Source organism: Ovis canadensis, chromosome 2, assembly GCF_042477335.2.
Source record: "Ovis canadensis isolate MfBH-ARS-UI-01 breed Bighorn chromosome 2, ARS-UI_OviCan_v2, whole genome shotgun sequence".
NCBI lineage: Eukaryota > Metazoa > Chordata > Mammalia > Artiodactyla > Bovidae > Ovis > Ovis canadensis.
In genome coordinates, this window is record NC_091246.1 from 172,480,227 (window position 1) to 172,495,376 (window position 15,150).

At 35.3% G+C, this 15,150-nt stretch overlaps 1 protein-coding gene across 4 annotated transcripts in view; it reads right to left on the reverse strand.

Annotated features, from left to right (window-relative positions):
- Positions 1-2,486: 2,486 nt before the first annotated feature.
- Positions 2,487-15,150, reverse strand: part of KYNU (kynureninase) — a 128,235-nt gene continuing 115,571 nt past the window's right edge. For all 4 annotated transcript variants that reach the window (XM_069577679.1, XM_069577681.1, XM_069577680.1 and 1 more), the window contains 4 exons: positions 12,514-12,566; positions 10,158-10,243; positions 4,775-5,005; positions 2,487-3,472 (listed from right to left, as the gene is read on the reverse strand). In XM_069577679.1, coding sequence (XP_069433780.1) covers positions 3,353-3,472; positions 4,775-5,005; positions 10,158-10,243; positions 12,514-12,566 — 490 coding nt within the window. In that variant the 3' untranslated portion in view covers positions 2,487-3,352. The remainder of the gene's footprint in view (positions 3,473-4,774; positions 5,006-10,157; positions 10,244-12,513; positions 12,567-15,150) is intronic.

Genomic DNA, 15,150 nt, shown 5'->3' on the forward strand with positions numbered 1-15,150 from the left:
CAATTACAATATATACAAGGAAACTAGCATTTTATGTGAAAGCCAACAGAAACAGCTGTAAATTCATCATATATTAGATGTGGAATATAAAATTCTTGGGCTTCCTTGATGACTCAATGGATAAAGAATCCACCTGCAGTACAGGTGACACAAATTCAATCCCTGGGTCAGGAAGATACCCTGGAGGAGGACATGGCCACCCACTCCAGTATTCTTGATGGGAAAATCCCATAGACAGGGGAGTCTGGCAGGCTATAGTCCAAGGGGTTGTGATGAATTGGACATGACTGAAGCAACTGAGCATGCACACACATAAAATATTAATATTTATGATTATTAAGAGTAGCTAAAGGAAATGCTGTCTTAGATTTAGTTCCCAAGGAATAGACCTTCAGACAGGGATTTGGATAAATATGTTTTATTGAAACAATTATCATTTATCACACACACACACACACACACAAACCTGGGAAGGAGAAAACAGAAAGCATAAGAGGCTGGGCAAGTGTAAAATCCAGGAAAAAATTCTGGTTTTCATTTAATTCACAAATTAAGAATGTTGTCTGAAGCATTAACTGGTGTGGTGTGTGTGTGTTCATTTTTTTTTTCCTTTTGTTCTTGTGTGGAAGCTAAAGAATTTATTCTGTTATTTTAATAATAATAATAATAATAATCACCTTGGCTGTTTTAACATCCACACATGATGAACGCAGTCAACAGCTACCACTGGCAAAGGTGAGGAGAGTGGAAATCTTCATGTCCTACTGGTTGGCACGGAAACTGGTACAGTCACTTTGGAAAAGTATGGCAGTACACAGCAAAGTTGAACATGTGTTTGGCCTGTGACTCAGCACTTTCACAGTTGTGTATCCTGGTTGTACTTTTGAATGTGTACACTAAGAATGTTAATAGCAGCACTGTTGCAATATTACAAATGTTTGGAATAACTCACGTCTTCATCAGTAGTAAAATGAATTAACAATTTCAATTATATAACAAATTACTGAGCAGCAATGAGAATAAATGAAAAATTATGTCTAACAAATGAAGGAATCTCCAAAAATAAGAAGCTGAACAAAAGAAGCAGAAGAATATATACAGTATGATTAAATTTATATAAAGTTCACACAGGCAAGTTTGGCTAATATATTTTTATGGGTAAATATGTAGTTTTAAATTTTAGAGAAAGGAAATGATTAACACAGCATTTAATTCAATGATTATCTCTTTAGGGAGAGAGGGGGATGCAAGTGGGAGAAAGTTTCTAATACTGTTTCTCACCTACCTGATGAGGACAAAGTGCTGATTATGCTTTGAATGGTTTTTAAACATGATTTGATGTAATTCTGATGCAATTAACATGAAATACTTTGAAACTTAAACTGATAAGTGTCTTCATGCACCTTCTTTTACTCAACCATTTAGTGAATACCCCTAAGATTTTTCTCTCATAATATCACCATTTATCTTCACAGGAGAAGTTATAGTTTGTGAGTATATATTTACTTGGATGTTTATAGGTATGCAATCTATTTCCCCACTAAGCCACCTGTCCTCTGTGAGCTGAAGCTATGTCTTTTTAGTGTACCACTATGAGGTTTAGGACTTCCGTGGTGGCTCAGATGGTAAAGCATCTGCCTTCAATGCAGGAGACCTGGGTCGGGAAGAACTCCTGGAGAACGACATGGCAACCCACTCAAGTATTCTTGCCTGGAGAATCCTATGGACGGAGGAGCCTGGTGGGCTACAGTCCATGGGGTTGCAAAGAGTCGGGCACGACTGAGCAGCTTCACTTATGAGGTTCAAAAACTGTTTCTTCTAGATGAAGTCATTTATGGTCAGATTTTAAGGTCTTGAGAATTTTTCCATCTATGAGGATGAGTTTTGCCAAAAGTGGAGGTGGAAAGCACTTCTAAAGTAATTATGCAACTACTCAGCTAAATGAGATAACATATAAATAGAATAGCAGAATACATGGTATGTAGGAAGTACTCCATAAATATCAGTAGTTGCTGGTGTTGGTGTAGGAGCTCTGCAACTTTTTATTTAACTCTGCCATTCAAAGTGGTTGGCTAAGTTAATTTGTTTCATCATGGGCAATAATTACATCTTACTTACTTTTTCTTGCTGCTTATGTACAGAAGTGTGGAATATTTTGCCAATTCATGAATAGTGTTTATGGCATCAACAGCTAAAAACTAGGGGAATCTTACAGGGCTGAATGTAACTGTAGGGTTTTTTTGTTTTGTTTTTTTCACAGTGAATAAGAAAAGTCCATAGATTTGGGACAGGGCTTGAGAGATGAGCACTTTTTTCCTAACTTTGGTCCTCAACTGCAAGAATCTTCACGTGATTTATTTCATTCTTTTACAGAAGAGAAGCATCTAAAGTCTTTTATCCAGAGTGATTCCCATTAAACAAAAGTAAGAGATTATGATAACATTAAATTAAAAGACATCCATGAAAAATGGATTAGGATCCAGGAGTGAGTAAAGAAATCAATTTAATGAACTTCAACCAACATTTGTTGTGATGACATAAAGTAATGAATATTAAAGCACAGGCAAATAATTTATGCAACTTTTGCTTCTACTATGTATACAACTTTAAAACCAGATCTAGGATGATATATACTCTGTGAGAATCATGGCAGCGTCTGGGATGGTAACATGAAAGAATGGCCAGTGGCAATTTTAAGAAGCTGTTGAATGAAAATTGAAAGATATTTCTTCTTTATTGGATGTTAAAATGGTGTTAAAAGTTGTGTATTAGAATCAATGAAGTAAGGCATGTACACAAATTACACCCTGATATTAAATGCATTTGGTAGTATAGATCATGACCAAAGTATTTGAAAGCCACTGCCCTAGAAAATGTATTTTGTGTTCCTTAGATTGGCGTTAGGTGGAACATTATAAAAAGCATACATATTCAGACTGTTCAATGGCAGTGCCTATAACAAATTGCCTGGTAAATTAAAATCAAAGTAATATTTCTAAAATTGATACAAAAATTTCTACATACATATGAAATTGTCATTCAAATTATAATTAAACCAACAGAAAACATTTCATTAACTATGAAATGTGACAGATAATCAATTATGTGTACATAATACTTGCACCAATAAATGCTTCGATTCACCAAACACCAAGAAGTTGGACAGCCATAGAGCTCTCAAGACCACAGATCCTTAGCAGAACTGTCATGTTTTCTATAAAGTATGGAATTCATTTCCAGTTAACTGTAATCAGTGTTTAAATAGTTCCAATAATTAAGACTTGAATAATACTAATAAAGTAACTGCAGGCTTTCCATTTTTGCTTTAGTTGCTGTGGAAAATACTGCTATTTTATGTTTCTACAGAGCCAAGTACAGAAGTGAGCAGATTGATGAATTTATAAACATCATGGAAAGAATTGTAGAGAGGAACTGGAGCCACTCGAATGCCATCTGGCTCCCGTTTGTCACACTGTAAGGGAAACAAAAAGTAAAGCCACAATAATGTTAACATTTTTCACATAATGGAAATCTGCATTCAAGAGAAACCTACATAAAACATTCATACTGATTACCCTACAATTTAATATGTAAGCATTTTTTTCACTTTAAGTAAAATGTCATGTTTGTGTTATTTGAAGCTATTCTCTTAATAATAATTAAAATATTAATGGGTTGGTACATTAATGTCTGAAGTGCTTTCCTGAAGTGCGCTCATCCTTTATAAGCATCCAATAGATTGGGTATGTAGTTTATCTGTGGGAAGACCCTGAAGAGACTGGAACCCTTGTACACATTTCAATGAATGAGAACTTCACTGAGATCTGGGGAGTTTTAGTCAATTATATTTCCATTGAATTCAATAATCCCTAATCTCACGAATCAGATAATTCTGCTCTCTGAAGATCACTGTGACTCTGTTGTTAAGAGACACCACTACAGGCTAGACAACGTAATAAATGATTTGTGTTTGCTGGCACATTTAATTCGATAACAACTTTTGAGGTAAGTATATTTGACTCCAATATGGATGAGAAGTCTCAAGTCAATAGATGTTTACCAGCTTTCACAGGAGCACATGGCTTGCAAATGGTAGAATTTTATTTGGATTGCTGATATTCTGTGTCTCCAAAAACTGGGGAAATCTCTCCTAAAGGTTTGGAACACTGAGTGCAGTATTTTCTAAATTATATTATCCCTGGAAATAGATATCACTATTTATCTTGGAATTGCTCATTAAACAATTATTAGCTCTCTTCAAGAGACAAAGAGGACTATTTTAGGCACAATAGTAAAAAACAACAGCAACAAAAATATATTCCATACAATGTTAACACTCTTAAGATGTGTCTACATATCTTTCTTGACTGCAGTGAACAGGTTGAAAATAACTTATTTCAATCAAACTAAACAAGACTAATTTACTTTTTCTCCCTCTACTATATTGATGTGTTCTTTAATTCCACTTACTCCACAAATTTCTATTGGGGTTTTCGCTATTTTTTTTTTTCCCAATCTATAATGAAAAGAATGGATAAGTTACATAATATTGTTTCCTACAACAAAATTTGTGGTGTTTTCCCTTTTATCAGAAATAACAGATCTCTGTGCCTTTAGTTAACAGAGTGCTGAATACTTAGTTGGCACTTAATTTATCCTCACTGATCAAAATTAAGTATCATAGAAAAATGCATAAACTGAAAAATTCAAATTTTATTCTCAACGTTTGCAACGCATAGAGAAAACCTGGTAGGAAAACAAGAGATATACTTACAACCACTCCTCTTTTTTCTAGTTCTTGGATAACGTATTTTACTGGAATAGAAAATGTCAGGGTTAGCTGGCAGCCACGTTCCTCTATATAAGATGGAGTAATTATGTTCACGACTGTTTTCTTGCTTTCTGCTTTGTCCTGGCTGAAGTAATGCTTGATCATGTATTCCAGATAACCAGTTAGCAAAATAGATTTTCTCCTCAGTGCTTTCATAGTTGCTTGTTTAAAGATCTGCAGAATGAGAAACAATCAGGTTCACAGTTTCTTGTTGATTTATAAAGTAAAAATTTACTGTTAATCACGTATAAAAAGGAAAGGCCTGCTTCTGACCTTTCCAATAAAACATCCCATTTTAGATAATCTTTCCTAAAAAACATGTCTTTTAAGTACTTTGCCATTAAAAATTGAACACAAAGTTTCCATGATAGAATAGCTGTACAAGTGTTTAAACAATACTTGCAAAAGCAGAAAAAAATAAGTTAACATAATGTTCCTTCAGAGCTATTTTAAATTAGCTTCATATAATTAGTACAAGTAAAACATACCTTAATAAATGGATTTAAATTTTATAAATGTCAGAATTTTCCCCCCAAACATTTTATACAATTATAATCAAGAAGATTTTTTTTTCTATTACCGTATAAAGTTTGTTTAGTCCACAAAAAATACAGTAAGAGTTCAATGCTTATGTGGAAGGCGATGTTACCAATATTATTCATAATCATTTTACCAACTCTTAAATCTCTTTCAGTTTAACAGTAAGAAAAGAAGGAGTTAAAAATGAGGCTAAGTTTTGTCAGGCAGGAAAGCAAATAATGTTAGATAATGCTTATATATTACTGAAGCATTTGTATTGAAAGCATTGAAGTCTTTCTTTTTTTCTTCTTTCATCGTTTTTTTTTCTGCTGCTGAACTCTTAACACTGGTATAAAAACACTGCCACTTGCTTCTTGAGGTTTCTTATATTAAGATGAGTGACAAGGGCACACAGTAACTGGTGCTGGAACATTAGGGGTCAGAACAGACATGCTTTTTTAGCTTATCTCTTAAGGTCAAGTAGAGTTTAAAAATATATCCTACATATAAGAACTGAATGAACTGCAAACAGAGAATGATGCACTGGCAGGCCACTTAATGTCCCTTTTCTGTATCATGGTAGGCCACAGAGCAAAAATAGGGTCATTTGGTGATATCTGTACTTTATGAAGTCTATGAAAATAGTTCTTTCTGTATATATACATGGCATGTGTGGGTAGGCATTCTAATAGGACTCAAACTGTCCAGGCATAGATTTTCTTGACCTATTGCAGAGGGTATGTATTTGGCTGAAGGAGAAGATGGGAGTTATATTTAAGTTAATATATTGAAAGAAGAGAGGAGTATCAGACAGTAGAAAGGAGTCTGTCTGTTTCCCCAACCAGACCTCATGGACTGTGTCTGCAACCTGGAAAGAGTTCAGCTGAAAGTAGAAGCTAATATCTGACGTATTCAGTGCAAAAAATGCAGCTTTAGTACTCGGTTAACCCTCGTTACACGGAGTTTGGTAGGAGGCATCTTTTCATTTCCTATGTAAAACAAAATAGCCATCAGAGAGCCTGATTCAAGAATCAGCATCCTCACAGATGGCAGGAGCAAGGAACAGGTAAAGTGTGGTCCACCCAGTGGTCTGACTGTCAGGCTTGGAATTAAAGCGAAAACAAAAACAGGAATCTTTCCAAGCTTCTCTTTGGTGATTCATAGTAATTTGAAGACATTTTAATTATTTAAATAATTCTAGTAAACTTTCTGGATTTGCTTTGGGTCCCGTAAGATGCAGATGGGGGCACTGTGTAAATCTGTACTTTTAATGATATTTCACTTGTATTCATAAGTCAGTAAGACTTTGGGAGATATTAAGGTTATAGGGTTTTTTAAGTGAACTTTTGCTCTTGCAGATTTGATAACAAGAAAGCAAAAGTTTTTCATGACAAATATCTTGATTTTAACATATCAGTACTCTTTGTTAATAATCAAATAATGTTTAAATGTAAAACTATTTTCCACATTACAAGCATAACAAGAGAAGCTGCATTCTGAGGTGACTTTAAATTTTCTCACAGAGTGTAAAAGTCTCTTTAGAGGCCTCAGTTAAAAATATTAAGAGGGGATAATAGGAGTTAACAGTGAAGTAGAGTAAATGTACCCCACAGCCTTTTTTTTTTTTCCCTTCTCATTATTTTTGCGCTTTCAACACTGTGGAAATCTTTTTTCTTTTTTTTTTTTAATTAGGAAAAATGAAAAGTGTATTTTGAAAATATTCAGCTTATAACAGAATTCTTGGCAGAATTTCCACTACTTGGGTTATTTTTCCTACTAGCTAAAATAAATTCAAAATTAGAAAAGTTAGATAATTTTAATTAGGAAAAATAAGTATAACAAGATATTCTCAACTCTTAAGTTCTTAAAATTGGGTCCCTAATAACTTTCTGAAGAAATGCAGAGTTCATTTCTTCTGATTTGCCCTATATTTTAATTGAACGCTCTAATTTTATGTTTTAAAGCTATTTATTTAATTATATTGCCTACCTGTATGTATAAATAGGACCCTTCAAAATGAAATATAAGTGTTGTTTAATGTCATGTTTACTAATTGGAAGATCGAGGTGACCTCTGAAATAATATGGTTCAAACATCTTCATTAAAAGGTTGAGGCAAATGAATTCAAGAGTAGTTGCCATTTGTTTAAGGTCATACTTAGTGTCACAGTAAGGGATGGAGTATTTGCCTCCTGCTTCCTACAGCTTAACAGTTACCTAGAGAATGGGAAATAGTGAAATATTATTTTGTAATTTCAGAATTTTGCAATTTGTAATGGGGAGTAAGAATTTCAAAAATACTTTCTTTAACTCAAAGTTTGATTATTTAAAGATAATTTTGGTAAAAACATAGCCTCGACAGTGAATTATTTAATAAGGTATTTCCATGAGGCTGCAGAGAAATACTTAAGTGATGAGAAACTCAAGAGAAGTGTACATCCCTTTTCTGGGGATTTAGGGTCTTTTTCTTAGGGTTAAGTTTAGATATTAAAGTAGAAGATACATCAGTTTTCAGATTCCAGCTGAGAATAAAAACCATATCTAGGTGACTGTTAATTTGTGGAGCAAAACTATTGGTAGGGAAAATAGGAATCTGTTTTTTTCTGTGGCAGAAGAAGTGAATACTGAAGTCAGTCCATTGCAAAGAATACTGAAGTGATAGTGTCTAAAATACATTTTCTAGATATGGCTAGGAAATAATTTGCAAAGATGAGGAAAATCAGAGGAAATAACTTTAAGTGCTACTTCTTTCTAAGGTATGCCTTTGTGTCTTATTTCTTTTCTCCTTATTGTATTAATAATTCATTTTCTCCCTGATATAACTTTGCAAAGTTTGCAAAACAATTTCTTAAAAAAAAAGTTTAATGAAACTGTTCCTCAGGTTGAATATTTTTTTAAATAGTCAAATATCATTATTTGGTTTGCCAAGCAGATTTAATCACTCCCCCACCTCTCCCCAAATATAATTTGTATCACTGAGAAATCTTGTTACTGGGTCTATTTCAACGCAAAACAGAAAAATCTGCCAAAACCTGAAAATAGCACAAGCTCCATCTAGTGGTCACACTGAGCAGGTGTTTTTTAAAATTGGGATGAAATGAAAGGAGTTGACTACTACTATCTAGTGGTGAAGCTGTATAAAAACAGAGGAACTTGACACTGCCGTCCAGTGGCCAGAACGAGAAGTTGCTGTGAATTTTCACACAGTTCTAGAATTTTAGGTTTGGAAGAGATTTTGGAATTCTTTATCTGGTCACTCATGCTGGAATACGGCACAACAGAATTTCCTAAACTAGATGATTTTCGGAGGCTTTCAATACTTTTAAAAAATCAAAATTTTATTTTAATGTCTATATATTTAAGATCTCTATTAGAAATATATATGTATATTCACTCAAATATACTTTATGTATATAAAATATGCATTTCTTTAATATGTGTATTAATACCATTATCATATTTGTTGTTGTTTTCGTCACTAAGTTGTATCTGACAACTCTTTTGCAACCCTGTGGACTATATAGCCCATCAGGCTTCTCTGTCCATAGGATTTCCTAGGCAAGAATACTGGAATGAGTTGCCATTTCCTTCTCCAGGGAATTTTCCCAACCCAGGGATTGAACCCAAGGCTCCTGCCGTGTCTCCTGTATTTCAGGCACACTTTACTACTGGGCCACTAGGGAAGCACATTATCATAGAGTATATAATTATTAACAATATATATTTACTTAGATAAATTTTTGTCTCAATCTGAAACTAATGAATATCTGATATCCAAATAATTAGAAGATATATATGTATATACACATATATGCATTATATGTGTGTATAAATGAATAGGTAAGTGCCTCAGCTGTGTCCGACTCTTTGAGACCCCGTGGACTATAGCCTACCAGGCTCCTCAGTCCATGGAATTTTCCAGGCAAGAGTACTGGAGTGGGTTGCCATTTCCTTCTCCAGGGGATCTTCCCAACCCGGGGATCAAACCCAGATCTCCCGCATTGCAGGCAGACGCTTTACCATCTGAGCCACCAGGGAAGACAGGTAAGTACCTAGATATATAGAAATAATAGACATATGCTTGTCTAGAAAACCAAACTGACCCTTTGAGTATTATAATTTAGAGTGAGACTACTTTCAAGTAAAAATATGAATGAACTTAAAGAAAAATACTAAGCCAGTAACAGTAAAGATTACCCATGGATATAATGACATAGAAACGCCAATAAGGGGGAATATACACCCTACCTCATGGGACAACCTTACGCAGTGTCTGCTTTACTCTGACTATTCATACTCTCCCTTGTCCCTTAAAGTAAGTCCTCCTATAATTTTGTCATATGGCACTTTGTCAGCTCACTGACTCACAGAACTAGAAGAAATTAGAGTCCCCAGTAATCACAACATTGTCCGACACATGATAATTATTAAATAAATGTCTGAATGAGTGAATTAATCAGGACTTAAATATTTCAGGCTTATTTTCCATATAGAGAGACTAATACAAGATCCAGTGACTCATTCAAGCTCACACAAAATATAAGTAGAATTGAATATACCTCTCCCCAGCTAAGTTCTATTGAATAATAACTATCAGCACTGTGCCAAGCCTGTGCTGAGGGCTGGAGATATAAATAAAGGGTGACGTGAGCCACAGTCACTGTCCTATAGGAGAACCCTGCCCTTTGTTCATTGTATACGCACAGTGCATATTAACCTAGCTGATTAACAGATAAAATACGACAGCATGCCACAATCAGATAAAGAAATGGTGACAATGTGGGAAGTTTGATGCATAGATCACTTACCTCTAAACTAGCATGTAAGGAACAGACCAACAGAATGGGAGGATTTGAGATTCGGAATCCATTGGCTCCAGGGATTAACTGCAGTTCTGAAAAATTAAGATCACTTTTATAGGATGTATCTAAAAAGTGTTCTTTATGGATATTTTAATGACAGTAAAGTCGAAGGAAAAAATGTAAGACTTAAAAGCTTTTATTCCCAAGAGTTTTGAGATAATTAAAAGAAACTTCATGGACCTAAAATACTGGTATATTTTTCCTTCACCTGCAACTTCCATCTTGTCTGCTCCTGTAATAGGGGCAGGGTGGGCGCGCAGCTTCTCGTGCAAGATTCTTAGCAGGCAGTTAGAGGTCCTGCTGTGTTAACAGCCTGGCAGTGGTGCTCGTAGAGGAGAGCACAGTGAGAGGCGGATCGGGGCCTTAGGCCTTGGAACTGGCAGGTGAACTGGGGGCCCCAGGGCTGCATTCCACAGAGCTCCAGCGCTCTTGCTACAGCCGTCCACTAGCCGGGCCCAGGCCTTGATGCAGCAACCGTTACCTCATCCCCACCTCTGAGACCTAATGGTGGTGGCAGTCTCCATGGGTCACAGTCCACAGAGGCTTCCAAACCAGAAACCATGTCAGTGACAGCAAAATATCAAGACTTGAGTGGCTTGCAATTGTAATATCGTCCAAAGGCAGAAATGTGAATGAAATGATGTATGACGGTGACTTTTAACACTAGAATTACTACACCAAGTGACTTCTCTTAGAAAAGAGGAAAAAATGTGATTTACAAAAATGATCTGCCTAAAAATATATTGAAAAGGTAAGTTAATAACAGATAATATTGTCATGTAATTAATTATACTGAATAGTTGCAAGTTAAATCCAAGAGTTAAAAATACTAGTTAGAGCAAATTGAAAACTAATACTGAAATAGAGTGAGAGAATTTTCTGGGTCTTTAGATATTCATCTAAGGGTTAGTCAGACTATCTCCTATGGGTCACATCTGGCCCACTCCTTATTTTTGTAAATAAAAGTTTATTGGAACATAGCCCTGTTCACTTATTTATATATTTCTATGGCTGCTTTAGCACCACAATAGCAGAGTTGTGCACTTGCCACAGTTAGCCTCCAAAGCTTAACATATCTACAGTCTGAACCTTCACAGAAAAAAACACTTTGCCCAGTTCTGATCTAATCCAACTTCCTCATTTACAGATAAGAAAACCTATTACAAACAGTTTAAATAACTGTATAAAAGAGTTCATGATTTCAACAGCTAAGATAAAATATAGCTTTCCTGATTTGACTCAAAGGGCCCATCTTTATCCTTTGCATCTTAGTTAGTGCAAATGTGTATATATGTAACATCAAATCTCAGGATTGGAAGCAGTCTAAAGGATCAAGTTTAAGTTGATTTCTCAGACCATTTAGGAAGTTTTCTGTATCCCGTGTGACGGAAGAATAAAGTCACTCAGGAAAGAGAAGTAGGGCAGTTTAAGAACTCTCTGCACTAATTATGCACTTTAATTTCTACCCACTGGGGTTACTGTTTGGTATGTGGTGAAAGTGGGCTTATCAGGTGGTGTTAGTGGTAAAGAACCCGCTTGCCAATGCAGGAGACATAAGAGATGCAAGTTAGATCCATTAAGAGGGGGTAGGATCCCCTGGAAGAAGGGATGGCAACCCACTTCAGTATTCTGGTCTGGAGAATCCCACTGACAGAGGAGACTGGCAGGCTACAATCCATAGGGTCACACAGAGTTGGACATGACTAAAGTGATTTAGCACACACATATGTGTGCTTGTGGCAAAAGCCACAAAAGGAGGACAATTTGAGAAAAGAGAGGGATAAAATTGAACATTTATTAATTAGTATGCTGCTTGGTTTACAGCTTTGAACATGTTTTACCCTCAAACCAAACCCTGAAATAGATATTATTATTCACATTAGATACATGAGGAAAAAAATTAAAAGTCCAAAATGATCAGATTTGTACAGCATCACAAAACCAATGAACAGCAAAATGGGCTTGATTCCTAAGTTTCTCCGGGCCTGACTGTAAGGACAATGATTCCTTTCTGTCCTCGCTGCCTGATGGTTTAGGTACTCCATATTAGTGAGACCTGAATTCTGTGTTTTAGATTTTGCTTCCCTTTATTTCCCTATAAAAGGATAGACTCAAAATCATACTAAAATCTATGAATACTTAGTCTTACATTGAGGAAATGTCATTCCTTATTTTAAGAATTCTTAGTGGCATTTTCAAAGTGCACTCTCCATGAGGCATGCATATTACATATCACACAAAGATGAAAACTGAAATAAACTTAAAATAAAATGACTTGTGAAGTAAAATTGAATATACTTACTGTTATCCATCTCAAATCTGGTTCTTAGTTCATGGCCGAACCATCCCACTAACCTAAAACATATATAGTAACATTAGATATTTTTGTCTATAGTCAGAATCAATATAGGACTCTTAGGCCTTCATATTAAAATCATTTGTGATATGAGTCATCAAATACTTAAGCATATAAATGCCATGTGATATCATAAGACAATTAATATTTATAACCTCAGAGAGAGAATAAAAATCAATTTTTTCATATTACTGGTTATATACTTGCAAAGTTAAATAATCTGAAGAGCTATATTTAATGACCTTGTTGTTTAATATACAATAAAATGAACAAAAATGTTGTTTCTTTAGATTTTAAAAAAGTTGAAAACAAAAAAGAAAAGTGATTAATACAATAATGTATTTTTTTTGTAATAGGAATCCTAAAGGGAAATGACATTAAAATAACCTCGAAATTGTTGAAATTTTAATAATTTTCTAAAGAAACTGGTTACTTTCAGAGTTTCATAAGAATGTTAATTGGCCAGACATAAACTATAAAATATACAGGAAAAATCATATGTATGTGTGTGTGCTTATTAGATAAAAATTACAAACAGTATGAAGAAGATATAAAATTTGAGAAAGAGACAAATACAGGATTCTTGATATAATCAACTCTTCCTAAATAAAATTCTAGTTTTAACTCTGCTAAAATACATTACATGTGAAAGTGAAAGTCACTTCAGTTCAGTTCAGTTCAGTTCAGTCGCTCAGTCGTGTCCGACTCTTTGAGACCCCATGAATCCCAGCACGCCAAGCCTCCCTGTCCATCACCAACTCCCAGAGTTCACTCAGATTCATGTCCATCGAGTCAGTGATGCCATCCAGCCATTTCATCCTCTGTCATCACCTTCTCCTCCTGCCCTCAATCCCTCCCAGCATCAGAGTCTTTTCCGATGAGTCAACTCTTCGCATGAGGTGGCCAAAGTACTGGAGTTTCAGCTACAGCATCATTCCTTCCAAAGAAATCCCAGGGCTGATCTCCTTCAGAATGGACTTGCTGGATCTCCTTGCAGTCCAAGGGACTCTCAAGAGTCTTCTCCAACACCACAGTTCAAAAGCATCAATTCTTCAGTGCTCAGCCTTCTTCACAGTCCAACTCTCACGTCCATACATGGCCACAGGAAAAACCATAGCCTTGACTAGACAGACCTTAGTCGGCAAAGTAATGTCTCTGCTTTTGAATATGCTATCTAGGTTGCTCATAACTTTTCTTCCAAGGAGTAAGCATCTTTTAATTTCATGGCTGCAATCACCATCTGCAGTGATTTTGGAGCCCCAAAAAATAAAGTCTGACATTGTTTCCACTGTTTCCCCATCTATTTTCCATGGAGTGATGGGACCAGATGCCGCTTAGTCATGTCCAACTCTTTGCAATTCCATGGACTGTCCATAGAATTCTCCAGGCCAGAATACTGGAGTCGGTAGCCGTTCTCCTTTTCAGGGGATCTTCGCAATCCAGGGATCAAACCCAGGTCTCCTGCAGTGCAGGTGGATTCTTTACCAGCTCAGGCACAAGGGAAGCCCAAGAACATTGGAGTGGGCAGCCTATCTGTTTTCCAGGGGAACTTCCCGACCAAAGAATCGAACTGGGCTCTCCTGCATTGCAGGCAGATTCTTTACCAAGATATCAGGGAAGCTCATATTACAAAATTCATTAAATAAATGAGGATAGTACTGTCACAAGAAGCATCAGGGAGACAAATGGAACGTGACAGAAAATATAAATGGTCCTCAGATCATACAATTATATAATAAGTGATAATGCAACATTTGAAAAATGCAAATATAAGGAAAATATATTCACATATTTATTTGATTTTAAGAGTAAAATCTATGAAAACCAAATAAAATATGAAGGATAAGAACATATATTCATACACATTTAAAATTCTGTATTAAAAAGACAGACAAAAGTAAAAGGACCCAATGATGGGGAGAAGGATGCTGTTTGCCACATTTAAAAGAGTTTGCACCAAGAATTTTTTCATCAGAGAAAGGGCAGTGTCCCCAAAGCTGCCCAGTCACAAAGTATGGACAGGACATTTATAAAAAGAGAAGTGCAAATGCTCCATGAATTCCAGGAAGAAAAAAGCTCAATGTTAGTAAAAATTGAAAAATATGAAACCTCATAAAGATGAAACATATTAAATTGGCAAAGTTATTTAAAATGTAGATGTCTTTTTTCATCAAGGATTCAGTAAAAAGTAAATAAACTCTTCAGTAATGAGTATAATAAGTAATAAAAACTTTATGGAGTACAGTTTAAAAATATCAATTAAAACTATGTACAATTTTGTGTCTATGTACTTTTACTTTTCCATATTCATGCAAAAGACTATTTGGAGTACACTGAAATGTGTACGCTAGGACAATGAGCACAGTACTATGTACAGTGTCATAGCAACCCCAGTATCCTGTAAGAGAGAAAAAATAAAATATATGATGCTTATGTTATGAAATATAGCCATTGAAAAAATCATATTTGAAAGAATATTTAAAATTATAAAATAGGGATAACAATATTTAGAGTGGATCACAATAAACAGTGGAAAATTCTGAAAGAGATGGAAATACCAGACCACCTGACCTGCCTCTTGAG